The 18,861-nt window shown below is 36.9% G+C and overlaps 1 protein-coding gene across 1 annotated transcript in view; it reads right to left on the reverse strand.

Annotated features, from left to right (window-relative positions):
• Positions 1–18,861, reverse strand: part of NEB (nebulin) — a 239,440-nt gene that overhangs the window by 163,487 nt on the left and 57,092 nt on the right. Inside the window, exons 31-43 of the mRNA XM_036744010.1 lie at positions 17,388–17,699; positions 17,071–17,277; positions 15,328–15,432; positions 14,481–14,588; positions 12,594–12,905; positions 11,570–11,776; positions 9,391–9,495; positions 8,189–8,296; positions 6,208–6,519; positions 4,994–5,200; positions 3,810–3,914; positions 3,545–3,652; positions 1,911–2,222 (exon numbers count right to left, since the gene is read on the reverse strand). Of these exons, the coding sequence (XP_036599905.1) occupies positions 1,911–2,222; positions 3,545–3,652; positions 3,810–3,914; positions 4,994–5,200; positions 6,208–6,519; positions 8,189–8,296; positions 9,391–9,495; positions 11,570–11,776; positions 12,594–12,905; positions 14,481–14,588; positions 15,328–15,432; positions 17,071–17,277; positions 17,388–17,699 (2,508 nt within the window). The remainder of the gene's footprint in view (positions 1–1,910; positions 2,223–3,544; positions 3,653–3,809; positions 3,915–4,993; positions 5,201–6,207; positions 6,520–8,188; positions 8,297–9,390; positions 9,496–11,569; positions 11,777–12,593; positions 12,906–14,480; positions 14,589–15,327; positions 15,433–17,070; positions 17,278–17,387; positions 17,700–18,861) is intronic.

Below are 18,861 nucleotides of genomic sequence, written 5' to 3' on the forward strand. Positions count from 1 at the left end.
TGGGGGGGAGACAGTGAGGGAGGGAATGAAACAATGGCTAGCTTTGTGGACAGCACAGAAGTAGTACAGATCAACAAGCACAGGATATATAATGCTTAATAGCTCCCATTTTAGTTTTCAAAAAATAAAATGTTGAAATTCAATCATTTTAAATATTCAGCTTCCATTGTTTTTTTCACCAAATCAAGAGACATCAGATCCCTGCTAGATCTAGAGCTGGAAAAAGATTGAGATAATTCAATCTACATCCCTTGCCCCCATTTTACAGCTGAGGAAAGTGAGGACCAAGAAAGTTAAGTGATTTGCCCAAGGTCACTTGGGGAATGATGGAGCTCAGATTTTAACTCAGGTGTTACGGTTTTACCAAGTTCAGGGTTCTTTTAGTCAGTTTCCTTTCCAAATTATCTTAGAAAGACAAAATGCTACTCAAATGCAAAGAGAGGATAGCTGCCTGTGGGAATTTTATTTCTGACTCACAGTTTCCTAGATCATAGATTTAGAGCTGGAAAGGACCTTAGAGGTCATCTAGTCCAGTCTTAACATTTTACAGATGAGAAAACTGAGGCCCAGAGAAGCTAAGTCATCTGCCCACGGTCACACAGGCAATCAAATGGAGGAGTTGATATTTATCCTCAAGTTCTCTTTTTCATAGTACCATACTCTGTTGAGGAACATTATTGCAAACTAATTCGCATCCAGATATTATAAGAGACTTGGTTTATATATCTTAGTTTTATATCTTGTCACCTTGAAAGTATCTAGTTTCTAATCAGACTTCAGGCAGCCTCTGGGTAGCAGTTCTGCCCCCCTCCCACTTCCCAGTCTATCACAACCCACCACCGCTTTTTAAAGACCTCACAGAGGTCTTGTGACAAACTGGGCTTTCCCCTCAGTTCTGGCTCTTGCCCTGTGCGGATTGCATTATCTCTGCTTCTTCTTAGATAGCCTATGCCCTGCGAACCCGTATCTCTCCTTTTAGTACTACCTTTGGCCCCGGTAATGTGTAGTTCCTAATTTTATTTTTCTCCTATGTGGTACAGTGGATGATACTGTGGACCTGGAGTCAAGAAGACCTGAGTTCAAATGTGACCTCAGACACTTACTAGCTGTGTGACCTTGGACAAGTAACTTAATCTCTATTTGCCGCACTCTCCTTGACTATAAAATGAGGATAATAATATCACCTACCTCCCAGAGATATTGTGAGGACCAAATGAGAAGATACTTATAAAGTGCCTAATAGGTAATACTTTAACCTAGCGCAGTACCTGGCACATAGTAGGTACTTAATAAATATTTCCTTCCTGCCTCCTTTTCTCTCTTTTTTCCTTCCTTCCTTCCTTCCTTCCTTCCTTCCTTCCTTCCTTCCTTCCTTCCTTCCTTCCTTCCTTCCTTCCTTCCTTCTTTCCTTCCTTCCTTCCTTCTTTCCTTCCTTCTTTCCTGCCTTCCTTCCTTCCTACCTTCCTCTGTCCCTCCCCCCTACCTCCTTCCCCCTTCCTCCTTCTATTCCTTCCTTTCTGCCTTCCTTCCTTTCTTCCTTCCATCTTTTCTTCTCTCCTTCCTTCCTTCTCCCATAACATAGCAAATGAGTAGCCATGAATGCTGGGTTCTCCATCTACATGCCTTTCTCTGTCTTCACTGGTATAGTTTAGCATAGTCTTTCTAATAGTCACTCCTATACAAATATATTTTTAGTTTTTACCATCTGTGGAGTGACACAGCAAAATTTGAAAGTGACATAATCACTATGCATTACAAAAGTTGAGGCAGCATCGGACCGAAGGAACAAAGATCATCAGTGACATATTTGCTTTCTTGTTCTTTCTCTTTCTCTGCTGTATGGCAGTTACTTTCAAAGTATTAAAGGGTCCCTGAGCCAACATGTACAAATTCTTGTGTCTTTCACTTACATTGCTCTGGATCTGCATCATATTTTTGGCTAACTCAAAGTTCATGGAATCTGGGAGCATGTTGTATGTGTGGATCAAATGCTTGTAGTTGACATTGGTAGCCACTTCTTGCGACTTCTTTGCCGCCACAACACTGAGCATGTCCACCGGAGTGTGGAAGGACGTCTTTGACTTCTCGTAGCCTTTCTTGTATTCTCGGTCAGACTGCATTTTAGCCACTTGCATGAAGTGCACTAATTTGGGATCATCTTCAAGGCTCCGGAAGCCAATGTGTTTCCCTTTGGCTTTTTCATAGGCTTGCTTATACTTGTACTGTGGGCAGAAGGAGAAAGTGGGACAGAGATAATGAATAAGGGAAGAGAACAGGTTCCCATAACCATATGGTGGTTACCATTTTAAACTGTATTTGGTCTCAGATAGTTTAAATTAAGCAAAACAGGAACTAAATAGAAATAGATTTTTTAAAAAAGATTTCGTCTCAAGTTCCCACATTGGCCCCCAAAAGCTAAGAGGACACGAAGGAAAATGAACTCAGTATGAATCCCAGTAACTCAGAAATTAAGGCTGACTCAAGGTACATAGGCTGTGTACATGTGTATTAAGAAGAGGAAATAACTGAATAAATTATGACATTTGAATAACATAGAATACTATTGTGCCATAAGATAGTTTCAGAGAAACCTAGGAAGACTTATATGAACTGATACAACAGACCCAGGAGAACACTTTATACTTTAACTATGGCATTGTAAGAATGAACTACTTTGAAAGACTTAAGATCTATAATCAGTATGCAATGATCAACCATTATTCTAGAAGACTGATGATGAAAAATGCTACCTACCACCTGACAGAAAGGTGATAGACTAGCTATGCAGAATCAAACAGGCATTTTTTAGACATGGCCAACATGAGAATCAGTTTTGGTTGACTTTGCATATTGTTATGAAGGTTTTGCTTTCCTTCGTCCAGCAGAGAAGGGAGGTGGGAGAGAGGGAAAAGTTAACTTTCAAAATTTTCATTAAAATACTTTTAAAAAAAGATTTGTTTTTACCCTGTTATCTACTCATCAGGAGAATTTGCTAACATAGTTTCCCCTAAGAGTACCTTTAGGCCTTGGAAATGTCCTGGTCAGTGGATTTTGAGTCAAACTGTAAATAATACAGAGAATTGCTTGGCAGATCAATGTAAAATAAATTAGAAATTCCTGGAAAAACCAAATTGGGTTAAAAAGATTTAATTTCTTTTTTCATTTGTCTAATCAAATGAGATAATGTATGTAGAGTGTTTGGAACCCTTAAAATGCTATAAAATGTACACTACTATTATTATTTCAAAAGTATATTAAATAATAAGGACTCGAGTAGAGTCTGCAGGTCAAAGTGCATGTAGCATGCAAGTAGCTGAGAAATAGGTTGTCCTAAAAACCTAGCCACAATGTGTCCAGAGGGGCAACTGAGCAAAACTATTGAATTCTGTCAATTTTCTTAGGGGTTCTGCAGAATGGAAGTCTCATCAAGGATAAACAATGCCGAAGTGTAGAAGGAAAGCAGTACGTGATTAACTTAAGGCTGTCTTAGTTTACCACTGACTTTGTACTTGTATCTTAATTAAGGCCCAGTAGGAGAACTTACATCACTGGCAATGTCTCCAGAGGATTTTGCAGCTTGTATTGAGATAGCATCTGGCCTCAGGTCATATCCTTTCTTCTTAGCCTCTTCCCAGCCAGATCTGTAGAGTTTCTAATCCACAAAGAAGGAAAACAAGATCATTTTGTTACTCAGGCCAGAAAGTCAATCCTTTTTTTTTTTCACAAGATTTGAAAATCGGGCAAGTAGAAAACAGGACAGTATGTTTTAATCAAAGGCTGAGGTTCCTTTTTAGGTTTCATCTACTTACATCACTCATGGTGATTTGGTTTACTCTGGACAATAGAATATCCGGAGTGTCAGGCATAACGTGAATGGTGGTCTTGTCTTTGTTCCATTTCTCAGTGTAGAGCCTCTGCAGTGGGAAGATTGGAACATTTTATAGTGAGAAAAACATGAGGAGTGACCCCATGAAGAGGATCCCAGAAAATAAGATTTATGTACAATTAGGTCCTTGTGCTTTCTAGTTGTTTCTCGATGATTTTGATGTTTGCAGTATTATGCTTTAATTGGAAAAAAAAATTCCTACCCTGGAGTGTATTAACAGGAATACCATACAGAAAGTTCAGAACACAATCCTCTCACTGAATTCATTCTTATAGAGGCTGTTTTTATAAAGACCCGAGTGCTGTCCTTTAACTCTGAGTCTAATAAGGACATTAAGAAAATTGGAGGTTCCAAAAGTGTACAGCAAAATGACTAATAACATGGTATCCTAGTTGTGGGGCTAAATGGAGTAGGGTCAACATTCCTGGAGAACCCAAGATAAAGAATCTCTTTAAAAATAGAGCAATGCTTTTTAAAAATACATTATTAACCAACTCACTATTCCTTATATTCACAGAGCAATATTATAGGAAAGTAGCATAAATTCAACATTAGAAAAGTGGCCTAAATTGCAGCAAGAACAGGAAATTGTCTGGCCTCATCCCCTCTGAATCTACTTTCACTTGAGCAACAAAAGCACTGTTTCACAGTCCTGACCACACAACTCTGCCTTAATCTGTGGTCCTCTTTTAATTTAGCCATGGTGCAGAGACAATGACTTACCATGGATATAAAGAAGAGATTTCTAGTTAAGAGTCAAGGAACCAGACATTTAGAACCGGAAGGGATGCTAAAGACCACATGGGGCAAGGCTTGTAAGTTACAGATAAGAAAAACTATGGTCCTGAGAAAACTGTGGTCCAAGGTCATATAGCTAGTAAATAGCAGAATTGAAATCAGAAACCGGGTCTCCTGATTCTTAGTCAAGTACTTGTTCCAATGCACCATGAAAGAGAATGGGTCTAACTGGCAAACCTGTCCACTGCACCAGTGAATGATTAGACACTGGAATTATTTAATAAAGTCATGGAATTCCTCCATCTGCTGAGATTGAACAGAAAGGCTATTTGAAGATTCACTGTTTCATTCTAGAATGTTGGCCTTTACCTTGTCCATTGTCAGTTTGTTACTTTTGTTAAGCACTTGTTCCATAGTATCCATGCCATAGGTGAACTTCAGTTTTTCGGGATGTTGGCGGTACTTCTTCTCACTGAGAATCTCTCCAGCTTTCTTTGCTTTCTCCACTTCTAGGGACTCTGCTGGCACCCATCCAATTCCTTTCATCCAGTTGGTGAAATCTGATTTATAAAGATTCTGGAAAACAAAAGGGAAACGCTCGGGCAAAACTTGGGCTTCTTTCCCTGAATGATTTATTCATTAATACAAATACAATGGGAACAACCTACTTTCTACTCCCTACTGTCTTTGGCAACATGTGAATAGAGAACATATTTGCTACTTAGGAGAATTTATGAGGTGATTTCTTTTCAGTTTTTAATAATACTTCATCGAGAGAAAGAGAAGAAAAGCAAAGATCTTTTGTGAATCAAAATGATTTTTAAAAGGGTATTGAGTTGATTAGGTAGAGTTAACAGAAGACAGCCCTCCTCACATGAGCCTCCACTCCCAGAAACATTGGTGATGATATGGAGAGTTGCTGTCTAATGCGCTTCAAATCTGAGTTTCACACAGGAGAAATAAAATCATAAGTTGTCAGAGCCAAAAGATACCTTAGAGTTCATCTTATCCAATCCCCTTACTTTAAAAATAAGGCAGCTGAGGTTCACAGAATTCCATAAACTTATACTTAAATCTACCATTTTATCCAAGGATTAGCTTTAGGTCATTCGGTCAGGTAGGTTTAGAGACTGGACCTGTGATCTCATTGGTGAAAGGCAACTCCCTCTACCAACATGGGTTGGCATCTCCTTTGCAGCTTGGAATCTAAGAGTTGTGCAAGGCAAAGAGATGTTAAGTGCCTTGACCAGGGTCATAGTCAGTATGCATCAAAGGCCAGGGTTGAAATCAAGCCTTCCTGGCTCTGAGGCCAACTCTTTATCCACTATACCATATTGCCTATCTATATTCAGACAGAATACAGCTTAAATGAGTCAAATGCTATAACTCAGCCTTCACTGATATCTCTGGAAGCAGAGGGGAATGCTGAAAAGCAGGGGCTTCCTCAATAAACTTTTGTATTGAGCAAATAAGATTCTTGTTCCTGCCCAGCTGGGGCAAATGAAAAATTAATCCTGATTACTTGGACCAGATAAATGGCTAGTTTACACATTTTAACAAGTCCATTGATTAATAATACATACATCACTCTGGATCTGCATTGCGTTTCTCGAATGTTCCATATTCAGGGCATCAGGCAAGAGGGTGTAATGATGGATTGGCTGTCTGTAGTTGGTGTTGGTAGTAGCTTCCTGAGCCTTCTTTGCGGCTGTCACACTGAACATATCCAAGGGTGTATGGTACCTGGTCTTAGTGGCCTCATAACCTTTCTTGTACTCACGGTCTGACTGCATTTTGGCCACATTCATGTAGTGAACCAGTTTAGGGTCATCTTGAAGACTACGGAATCCAACTTGCTTTCCTTTGTCTTTCTCATAGGCCTCCTTATATTTGAACTAGAGGAAAGAGAATGATCATGAAAGCCTCAAAAGGATATAGTATTTATCTCTCTACCAAAAAAGTATTAAACTGTAAAGCATCATTTACTTGGACTCACTGGGGCATCTAATTCAGAATTACACTTATAACATTTTAAAAGACATATAGTTTAGACAGAAATATATTTTGCATGACTACACATGTATAACCTGTATCAAACTGCTTGCCCTCTCAATGAGGAGATGAAGAGAGGAAGGGAGAGAGATTGGAACTCAAAAAAAATTTTTAAATAAATGTTAAATATTGTTTTACATGTAATTAGGAAAAATAAATTATTAAATAAAAAAGAAATATAGTTTAGTTAGAAATAGACATTATATGTAATTCCCAAATCAAGTATATAAATGCTTGTTGACTGACTGATTGAATAAATGGATGTCTTGAAGGCTTGAGTCAGCCCTCCTAAATATTTTCATATACTTCTTCTACAAGTGTGCTTGTACTATGACTGTTCATTCTATGAAGAAATGAGTTGCTGCGTAAAACTAAACTAGCCCATTCCTTGTATAAATCACTGAAAACTCAAATTAGTGCTATGCAAATTAATGAGTTTCCCCCTATTTACCAAATAATTCATCCTACCAAAATAACAGTAAGAATATGACCTATGATTCAAACAAGTAAAGCTAGAGTTCTGTAATTAAAACTATAATTCATTCCTTTTGTTTTGACTTGATTTCACCATACAGAATTCCACAAGTCTCTTCCAACTCTAGTCTGTCCTCCATTTGGCTCTAACTCAGGTCTGATGATGTCAGACTTCCCCTCCCCCCACTCCCCACTTAATAGACTCCAGTGGCTTCCTATCAGCTCCAGGATCAAATATAAAATCCACTGTTTGGCATTCAAAGCCCTTCGTAACTGGCTCCCCATACCTTTCTAGTCTTTTTCTAGGGCACACCCTGCCCCGTTCCATGTACCTCCCCACACACCGCACTCTTTGATCCAGTGATAGTGGCCTCCTTGCTGTTCCACAAACAAGACAATCCATCTCCCAACTCAAGGTGTTTTTCTTGGCTACCCCCTATTCTTTGAATTTTCTACCTTTTCATCTCCATCTCCTGGGTTCCCCCCTGGCTTCCTTCCACTCCCAGTTAGAATCTCACATTCTACAGAAAGCCTTTCCTCACCCCTCTTAATTCTAGCACTTAGCTAGTGCCTAGCACCTAGTCAGTTATTATCAGGCACATAGTTGGTGCTTAATAAATATTTGTTAACTGATTTACTGACTTGTCATTGTACAATCTTATGCAATTTATGTACAGTGTTATCCAGTACTGAGGTATTTCTATTTGAGAATTATATAAGTTCCAGTTTTCCCCACAATGAACTTTAAATTAGAAAATGTACCAGCAGTTGAGAGTAATAATGATCATAGGAATTCCAAATATTCCACAGTTGAGAAAAAAGCAAAATATTTGCTCCAATTAAATTGGCCTATAGTGATTTTTCAAAAGCGATATAGTGTCAGAAGATATTGGCAATTAATTGTAAACTCAAGTGGCAGAGAACATATTACATGTGACATTTTCATTATCCTGTTGGAGGTGTGTAACTCCTTGAGTAGACCTTTAAATACTATAGAAAGATATAGAAAAGAAGGACAAATCATTCAATTATACTTACATCACTAGCAATATTCCTTGAAGCTTTTGCAGCAAGTATTGGAATGGCATCTGGCTTCAAATTGTAGCCTTTTTTAAGTGACTTCTTCCAGTCTGCTTTATAATAAGCCTTAAAGAAACAGAGGACAGATTATATTTTGCAAAGTTGAGAAATGAGTAGGATATAAAAACTCTAAAAACAATAGATTTCTAGCTGGTAGCGACTTTAGAGGTCATTTACTCCAATTGCTTCATTTCACAGATGGGGAAACTGGCTCCGAGATCTTGAGACACTTAGCGCAGGTAACACTGTAGTAAGTTGGAAGAGTTAGGATTTGAACCTAGATCCTCTGATATCAGATCTATTCTAGACCACTTCCATTAAGAGAATTCAATAAATCATGGGAAACAAATAGCATTTCTTGATTTTTTTTAATAAAAAGGAAACTGGTTGACTTTTTAAAAATCAACCTAAGGATAGAGAAAGGGACTGGATCTGGGATTTCAATAATGTAGTGAACTCATACATGTGGAGAAGCCCTTGGGCAAAGCAAGTGGCCACATTCTTTACAACTTGAGTCTTAAAGAATTCCCCAGAACATGGAAAAGTGACTTGCCCTCTCTGTTCTAGGCAACTCTCTTAATGAACCATTTTCAAATTACACTCAGTTTCTTCTGGACTTGATTTTGTTTTCCAACAGGGATTTTTCAGCCTGGACAAAAGATGCCAGGGTAGTAACTTAAAACAGTTGTTAAAGGGTAAGATTGGCCCTGATTTAAAAAAATGACTATATGACCTTCAGCTCCACTGAGGAAGGGATGAATAAAAATTACATTTTAGCCTCAGGTAAGGAATAAGGAATAGTAGTTCCTAACTACTACTGAGTGTTTCTGTTGAGTGAATATTAAATACTTAAGGTAGGGGAGAGATATTACTTTCTTTGCAAGTCTCTAATGCAGAAAAGGCTCTCAGTCTTACTGTAAAAGTGTGGTTCTCTCTGAAGTTGGTGAGATACAAACAATTATTCGTTACTCATAGGTCTACTCCCTCTAGCCCTATGACTCTATAGCAGAGACTTGATTTTAAAAGCCAGAAGTTTCTATTCTTGGTCTTAGAGTTCCCAATGTGCAAACTTAACAGCACTTAGTTTGAGAAGAATCACAAAAACAATCAATAAATCCCAGCTAAGCCATAGTTAAATCAACAGCATTCTAAGTACTTACATCACTCATGTTGAGGGCATTGACCTTGGCTTGAATAAATTGCGGTAGTTCAGGGTCCAGAGTGTATTTGTGTTTTATTTTCTCCCCTTCTACCTTGTAGTTCAACTAAAAAGAAAAGAAATAACATGAAGCACTTTGTACAATACAGAGCCCTTTGGCTTCACAACATCCTAACAAATACTTGGTATTATTTATACTTTGTTTGGGGTGAGGGGGCGCTAAGGGAATATGCCAATGGTTCTCAAAGTGTAGCCAGGGGACATCTTGGGATCCCTGAAACCCTTTCACGGAGTCTTTGAGGTCAAAACTATTTTTATAGTAATACTAAGATATTTTCATTTCAAATATAGTAAATATTGATAGATATAAGTCACATAAACCTAAGTTCTTTGGGAGGTCCTCAATAATTTTTAAGAGTATGAAAGGATCATGAGACTAAAATGTTTGAGAACCACTATCTAGGCTATTCAAGGGTAAGTATCCAATAGACATAAAAACCATTATTTTGCAGGTTATTGGAAAAGTATGATATGGAACTATGGTGATCAGTGTGAAGTCAGAAAAGAAAATGATATTATTACTTTTATTCCCACTCATCTGAGATAGTAGGGAGGAAGTAAGAAGAGAGAGAGATTAGATATACAATCTCCAAACCTGATTTTAAAAATTCATTTCACTGTGCTCATCCTTTAAGATTCTTTTTTTTAAATTTTACTTTTAATTTATGGAAAGTGAGGTATGAAATGGACAATTTAAATTACATTAAATTTAAAAAGGTGTCATACAAACAAAATAAATGTAGCCACGATCAGAAAGAAAACAGAAACTTGGGAAATATTTCTATAGACAATGTATCAGATAATGGTCTCATATCTAAAACATATAAAGAATTTTGTCAAATCCTTTAAGATTCTTACAAAGACTGCTAAAAATCTTCAGAACTGACTGACACAGTTTTCCTCCTTTATATTTTCCACTTCCTACTCTCTGATAGAGGTATTGATAAATATTAAAATGGACAAACAGCATATGGGAAGACAGCAAGGGGTAATGAGGGACGTACCTGGATAACCAGGACCAATATTTATGATAACGATAACAATAGTAATGATAGTTGGAATCAAAACAGCCCACAAGCACTTCCCTTATAAAAACTCTACAAGGCGGATAGTATGAATAATATTATCTCCATTTTCAACTGAGAAAACTGAGGAACAGAAAAGTGAAGTAACTATTCCTACGTGTTGATTATAATGATAAAATATCTGGTTAATACATGGCAAATATAGGTAATTTAATTTTAAAATTAGAGAAATAATAAATATTTGCTAAATTGAACTGAATTTTGAGTCAAAGACAATAACTGCACCATTCTTTGTAAATAATTGCTAGGTGTGGTGGTAGAGACCTGCAATCCCTCCCTGTTACCTGAGTCTAGCACCAAAATGGTTAGTCCCTAAGAGTCTGGGGGGCGGGGGTGGGGGCAAGGAGGGTAGGATCAGGTTGCCTAAGGAAGGGCAAATTGGCCCAGGTCAGAAATGCATCAAGTCAAGCCTCCAGCGTGAGCAGGGTGAGACTGGGCTACAATACCAGCCTGAGTGAGATGGGGACAACCAGTGTTTCTTTCTTCTTTTTTTTTAAAGGAAACAGTTTTGCTCTATGAGTTGGCCTTTTCCAGATCCTTAGGGTATTGTAAAACAGTTGTGGAAAACAGTACTAGGACCTATCAAAGGACACAAAGGCCTGGAAAAATCATTTCACTCCATAGGAAAAAAACAGTTAACTTCAGACAGAGTCAGGGATGATAATGTTTTTGTCTATTAGATATTTAGGTGAAAAGAGCTCTAAGCTTTCAGGACTTGGCAAATAGTCTTCTTTGAACTTTTATTTTTCTGTCAGTAGACTCTGCAATATGTTGTGTGAATTCCCTCAGCTCCTGTGCTACATACTCAAACTCCAAGCCACTTCAAAAGGGAAATATTTTCATTTCAGCTTTAAAAGCATTTTCCCCCTGTTTGCATAAACACTCCCTCAATGGTTGGAAGCTCTTTCTTAGCTCTCCTGAAATTAAACAGTTCCTGCTGCAGGGATGGTACAGCAGCATGACCTGAGGTCTTAATCAGTAGCAAGCATTTTTTGAAAAGAGCATTTTGGTCACTTGTGAAATGAAACTGCTTACATCACTCAGCTGTTTCGTATTCTGCTGAGCCAAAACCATGCCCATGGAATCTGGCACACTTGTGAATTTGATTGTGTCTGGGTGCTGTCGATAGTTCCTCTCACTTAAGGCCTCTCCGGCCTTCCTGGCTTTTTCGACCTCCAGAGAACCAATAGGGATCCAGCCAATGCCCTTGAAGAAGCTGTTGTAATCTTCTTTATAGACATTCTACAAAAGAGAAAAAACACCACAGAGAATAGTGAAAGGATGTTTCTGGAAACCACCATCCTGCCTAGGTGAAAGGCATGTTAAGAAGAACCCATCAACAGTAGTTTGATTTCTTGTCTATACTTGGTGTGCACAAAGATTCTGATCTATGCCTAGAAATGAGTAATTATCACTTTCCAAGGCCACAAGTGAGTGCTTAGTTAATTTCCTACATTAAACAAAAAATCTGCACAACATTTGCTTGTGGTGCAACTCTCTAGTACACAGATCAATTAGGTACACCATCCAGTCTTTCTCTTCCCATTTAGCTATTTGGTGACTCAGAATTGCACACAAAATGAGAACTTGAATTTGAGTTTGAAAAAAAAGATTAAACTACCTCTATTGATTTCAGTAATGTTTTCTATGATATTGATAGTACAATGTCAAGAGAGCCATTGAAAACTTCTATATTCATAGTTCTTTATCTCACTTCTTCTGTAACAGGAAATCTTGGATTACCTTAAACTTTTCATGGTTATAGAGGAGCAGAAACTGATTAACTTTTACAGCTAATGAGATATAATCTTCTCTTTCACTTATAAGATCGTTAAAGAGAAAAATGTCCGCTGTTATGAAGAAAGCAAAAAAAAAGCCAATGCAAACAGGCCATGTGGTCCAGCTTTGGAGATTTTTTTAGTTACAGTCATTGAGAATAAAATATAGAACTGTGTTAAGACCTCTCGATGTAATCCGAGGTCAAATACAGAAGGAAAATTGGAGTTCATTAAATGACTAAAATTAATGTCATGGAACCGTTACTCTTACACATACTCACATCACTCTGAATCTGCATCATATTCTTTGTATGTTCAAGATTCATAGCATCTGGCAAATAAGTGTAATGGTGTATTGGCTGTTTGTAGTTGACGTTGGTGGCGACATCCTGGGCCATTTTAGCAGCAGTGATGCTGACCATGTCCTTAGGTGTATGATAGCTAGTCTTGGTGTTCTCATAGTTCTTCTTGTATTCACGATCAGACTGCATCTTTGCCACATTCATGAAGTGGACTAACTTGGGATCATCTTGAAGGCTTCTAAAGCCAACATGTTTTCCTTTTGACTTTTCATATGCTTCTTTATATTTATACTGCAAAAAAATGGTACAGTTATCAGACAGATACGTTACCGTGTGAGGTAGGGTTGTAGCATGCAGACACAGAGGAAAATTCAACCTGCAAATGTCTTGTTGGAGGCACTACAAGAAATGCCAGACCAGACAGAAATATGATTATAACCAATCCCAGGATATTGAAGAGCCGTTCAGTAAATTCTGGACCTGTTTTTACTCTTTACTTGAAGACTATTTAAATATAGAGATTCTCTGAAGAGAGTAAAACATAAAGATACTTTGGGAAACATGAAGAATTACTAAGAATTATTCCTACATCTGTGTGTCTTGGTACAGCAATTTTACAAAGTGTTGGGTTTTTTTCCCTTGCTAATCCAATGTTAATCATAGAGATGGAGGGAGGGGGAGGAATTGGACCTGAAATTTTATTGGTATAGGGAATTCCTAAATGAATCCATTCTCTCCATCAATGCAGATTGCACTCTCTAAAACCTGCCTGGAGAAGAGAGGTTAAGTGGTTTGCCAAGAGTCATATAGCCAGTATGTATGAGGCAAGACTTGAACCTAGATCTTCCTAGTTTCAAGGTGGCTATACTACCCTGAGTGCATCCAATCTTGTCTGATTTCAAAAACTAAACAGAGTTAAACCTAGTTAGTACTTGAAAGAAGATTAGGAAATACTCCTTTGCTGGCTTTTTTTAATGGTAGGGCCTTCAATGAAATAACCCAAATGTCAGAGTCCATCTTTATATTTCCCAAAATACAACGTATACTTTTTCAATCATCATAAATCCAGCTAAAATATGTATATCTCATATACAACACTATAAAAGATGTCCCCAAATTCATACTCAAACAATTGGGGGGAATGTTTTTACATTTTATCATCAACATGGTTTCATCATTCATTTCTGCTACATGTACTATGCACCCACTATATGTAAGAAGGTAATAAAAAAGAAGAATCTGTCTACTCCTTTTTATTTTCTAAATGGCAGATTAAATAGCATAGTGTAGTGCGGTGCCAATGAAGACTCTAGGGAACTTGTAATGTTTCTAAGAAATGTTTTTCCACTGATAGGAAGATCGTATAGAAAAACAAATGAATACTTTTCTGTTATAGATGATTTGAGCATCTATTTACATGAAACAAAATGATATGATGAGGAAATGGGTCTCTTTCCATTTGGCCGTGAAAATCTATCCATTTTATTTGACACCCTTTACATCTCTCACACACAACTATAATGCAGGCAGTCATCTGAAACCAGTACGGTAATGCCAGTCAATCTGTTTTATTGAAAGCAAAAGTAAAATGTCAGGGAAATATGTCAGTAGAGGTAATTTACACCATGAATCAGGAGAGCAAAGTGCTGTCAGCTCCATGACAGCTTTACTAACTGGGGTCAACCAAAAGAATAATAAATAAGGTTTAAAAATGGACAGGTTTTCCAAACATTAACAATTTGGGGGGAATTTGAATAGATGACAAATTCAAAATATCACTGCCATTAAAAGAGCACTTAAAGAAGCACACATTTGATTGTTTTTTAAAATGACATCACACAAACTTCACCTGAAATTTATACTCACATCACTAGCAATGTTTCTAGAAGCCTTGGCTGCAGCAATTGGAATAGCATCGCCCTTCACGTTGTTTCCCTTGGCTATTAAATCATGCCAGTCACGTTTATAACATGCCTGGAAAAGAATTACCAAAGTGATTCCAGCATTCTAAGTTCTGATCAATCAAAAGTTAATTCTAGACTACCGGGTCATTTTTAAAAAAGCAATTAAGTTTATAATGAATCCTATATGTTGTCCTGTTTATACCACATTTTTTTAAAAAAGCAAGTCACATTTAGAATAGTGACTGCATCAAGGGAGGCTTACTATGGTTTGCAATGATCAGATCACATTTGGAATATTGTGGTCAGCGGGGGGTCAGCATCTTTTAAGGGGGGCATTAACAAAACAGAGTGTGTTACATAGAGAATGACTAACACGGTGAAGGGTTTAGACTTCATATTGCGTAAGGAATGATCGGAGGAACTGGAAGTGTTTCATGTAGAAAAAATTGATGGTAAACAACATGACTGACTTAAGATCAAAGATTTCTCCACCTTCAAACAGTAACATGAAGATGTGTTATGTAAGCTAAAGACTAGACTTATTTTGTGAAGCTCCAGAAAGCAGAATTAAGACCAACTAGGGTAAGGAAACCAAATTCAATTCAATAAAAGGAAGAAGTTTCTGACAAAGAGAGCTGGCCAATAATGGAATGGAATGTCTTGTAAAACAGTGAGCTCCCAGTCACTGAAAATGTTCAGGGAATTATTAAAGCAATTCCTCTAGTGGATAAAAGGAGGATGATATTAAGGAATATTCTAGTCCCAAAATTTCATGATTTCATTAATGAATTATGTAGACATCTACTTACATCACTGATGTTGTAAGCATTACATTTGGCCTGAATAAACTGAGGAAGGTCAGGACTCATGACGTATTTGTGTTTCACCTCTTCTCCTTTAGCTTTGTATAGGATCTGCAGTAACAACCACACAAAATGGAACTCAGCATATGCAAAAGGAAAACTCCCCCATGCTTCTATGGAAAGGTGTTGGTCTAATATTCCAACACATGAATATTTTTAAAAAGATTATACTTTCTTAGATTTGAGAAGCTTAAACATTTACACATCTTTGAGGAAGAACTTGTATTTCAAGTCTTATAGAAGAAAAATAGAAAGAAAAAACTCTGAGGAAAATAAAATTGCCTTTGCCCATGGATGAATGAAAAAAAATTAACCTTTAACTACTGGCCAAATGGGAGGATATTTAAAAAGTTCGATTAAATGGTATTAATAGCAGAAGACGTTGAAACTAGAAAGATTTATCCTTTGCCAATCAAATTCTCAACTCTTTAGGATTTTTTTCCTTATAAAAATACTACTTAGGTTAAAGTCTCATACCTAATTATAATTTCAATGCTTAAATCATGTGATTATTCCTTTTGATAGGAAAAGCATAATATTCTAAGATGATAGTACCACAGATTCTGCACTGGAAGATATCTTAGGGTTATCAAGCCTGAGGCACCGAAAGATTAGGGGCCTGGCTCAAAGTCACAAAGTGGGAAGTGTCAGAGCCAGGATTGAAGCCGTGTCTTCTGATTTCAAACCCAGTGCTCTTTTCACAATGCCATGCTGTCTTATTTTAGCTTACTATTGACTATTTTTTTGGATTTATATAGGAGCAAAGAAGCATATAGGCCTTCCATATAAAAATATCTTTTCCTTGTCATAACCATTCAAAGGAAATGACTTGTTTGAAGTCTCAAAGTGTATGTTCATGTTCTGGAATCAAAAATAAATTCCCAACCCCTTGACTCCCAATTTTCTCTGTCAAGTGTCATGTGTAGACAGAAAAGTAAATGTTTCAACTAAAATCTGTAAATGTTCAAAAAAACTCAAGAATCAAAACAATCTGGGGAAAACATCTGTACTCAACCTTAACAGAAACATTAACATTGGACAAAAATCCTGCTAGTCGTGGCTACTGTCTTTTTTAGTACAGATGAATATGCTTGATGTTAACATTTTATGGCTTCCATTGGCTATAATACACACATTGATTTTATTTAGACAATCATATTAATGTATCACTTTCCACCAAACCCAGAAAATGAGTTCGTCTGCTATCATACCACATGGGAAGAATTCTGACTGGCAAAACACATGTCCCAGAACAAGATACCTACTGTACTCCTAGAGTCTGAGTTATTATTGCCTCAAATCACTCCATTTATAAAATGATTTACCAGTAACAAATCCTAAAAACTTAGCATGGGAACTAGAGGACGAATATATTATGAGCATAGTGGTTGGCATCTAGGTTTAATATGCTACATATATGCATGCAATTCTGAGGTACAGACTTTTACTAGTCAAGTATATCCACTAAGTGTTTCAAAGGCAGTTTTATATAGGGGGAAAAGTGTGTGAAGAAATAAAATACTCATAACAATAAAAATAAAGCAAGATATAAGAAAAATTAAACATTAGTAAGTTGCAGGGTTTTTTTTTCTATTTTTAACAACTTTTAGCCAAAAGTAACAAATTTGCATAGCTATTGTGTCAGTTTTCCTTTCATTTGGTTTACTTCCTCCCTCCTAGCATACTCACATCACTGGTTTGCTGTGTATTCTGCTTTGCCTGGACCATAACTGGAGAATCCACAATACTGGTAAATTTGAGGGTATCTGGATGTTGTCTGTACTTCTTTTCATTCAGTGCATCACCAGCTTTTTTCACTTTCTCTACCTCCAGAGAGCCAATGGGGACCCAGCCAATACCTTTCATCCAGTTATTATAGTCTTCCTTGTAGACATTCTTTAAAAAGAGAGAGAGAGAGAGAGAATGGAAGCAAGTGTAGGAGATTCTTTATCTATGTCTAAACTCTGAGTTCAAACACTCCCTTTTACTAAGTACACGTAACTTACATCACTCTGAATGTGCATCATATTTTTAGACAACTCCAGATCCATGGCATCAGGTAGGTAGGTATAATGATGGAGCTGATGCTTATAATTGACATTGCTGGCGAGATCTTGAGCTTTCTTAGCTCCAACAACGTTGAACATATCATAAGGTGTATTATACTTGGTTTTGGACTTTTCATAGTCTTTCTTGTACTCCCGATCAGATTGCATCTTGGCGACATTCATATAGTGAACCAGTTTGGGGTCATCTTGGAGACTTTGGAAGCCCACCATTTTTCCTTTGGCTTTCTCATAGTCTTTTTTGTACTGAACCTATTCAAATCAAAGAGTAAAAAAATTATAATTTAGCTGTGAGAGTTGGGTTTTTTTTTTGAGGAGTTGGGGAGAACAATGAGACCATCCCTTAGACAATTTGGAGACAAAAGCAAATTTAAGCTTCCCAGAAATTATTCCAGTTAAGTTTTTTTTTAAAGTTAGACATAATCTATTTTAACACGTTGCAAGATAGAAAGGTAAAATTAAATTGGTAAATTAGACAGAACCTAATGATTAGGTAGTAGTGAAAAATCAAGTCAATTTAAAGCAATTTGCTAAAGTACTTTGTAAAGGCAATGAAGTGTAAGAGGAGATTTATAGGAGAAAAGAATAATTATATATAAAAAATGAGAGACATAGGTTAGAATCATGGATAAAAGGAAGACTCAGGGAAGAACTGACATTGCTCATCCAAATTGCTCTTCTGAAACACAGGTGTAGGTTTCTTAAATTAGGGATCCCTTAGACATATAAAAATTATAAAGGATCAAGATAGTATTTTATAATTAACCTAAAAAGCAATTCCCAAGGAGGCTATCATGTACTAAACAAAGACTACATGGTCACTGGTTAATCTTGGTTTAAAGAAATTCAAATAAGACATACATTAGGTTGTAAATTCCTTGAGGGCAAAGATTCTGCTTGCTTTTCTTTGTTTCTCCAGTTCTTAGCACAATGCCTAGCACATAGTAGGTGCTTCTTCTGAATTATAAGGGTTATTTGATAAGAACTGATTACAGTGGTAGTTCATACACATCCTTTGTTCAAGATACATAAGACTAGGGTCTAGCAACCATCTATCTTAGATAATGTTTTGCAAGTAACTTTTGCCTGTAGTTGAAATAACAAATGTAACTTCTTGGAATGCTTATTAGTCCATAATTGATTTTAATTGATTCAATAATCACTTATTAAATGTTTAATAAGCAGCATCAGGTAAATAGGTAGAATGAGGGAGCTGATGTTTATAATGGCTATTACTGACAAGATAGATTCTAAGCTTCCTTAGTTCAAACAACATTAAAAATATACTGGTGTGTATTAATCTTGGTTTTGGGCTTTACACAGTCATTGTGTACAGGGGACTATTAAGATAAGGTCTTGCCCTCATTGACTTTACAGTCTAGGATCAGACACAAGCACGGATCCTATGATATCT

This window comes from Trichosurus vulpecula, chromosome 2, assembly GCF_011100635.1.
Source record: "Trichosurus vulpecula isolate mTriVul1 chromosome 2, mTriVul1.pri, whole genome shotgun sequence".
Classification (NCBI taxonomy): Eukaryota; Metazoa; Chordata; class Mammalia; order Diprotodontia; family Phalangeridae; genus Trichosurus; species Trichosurus vulpecula.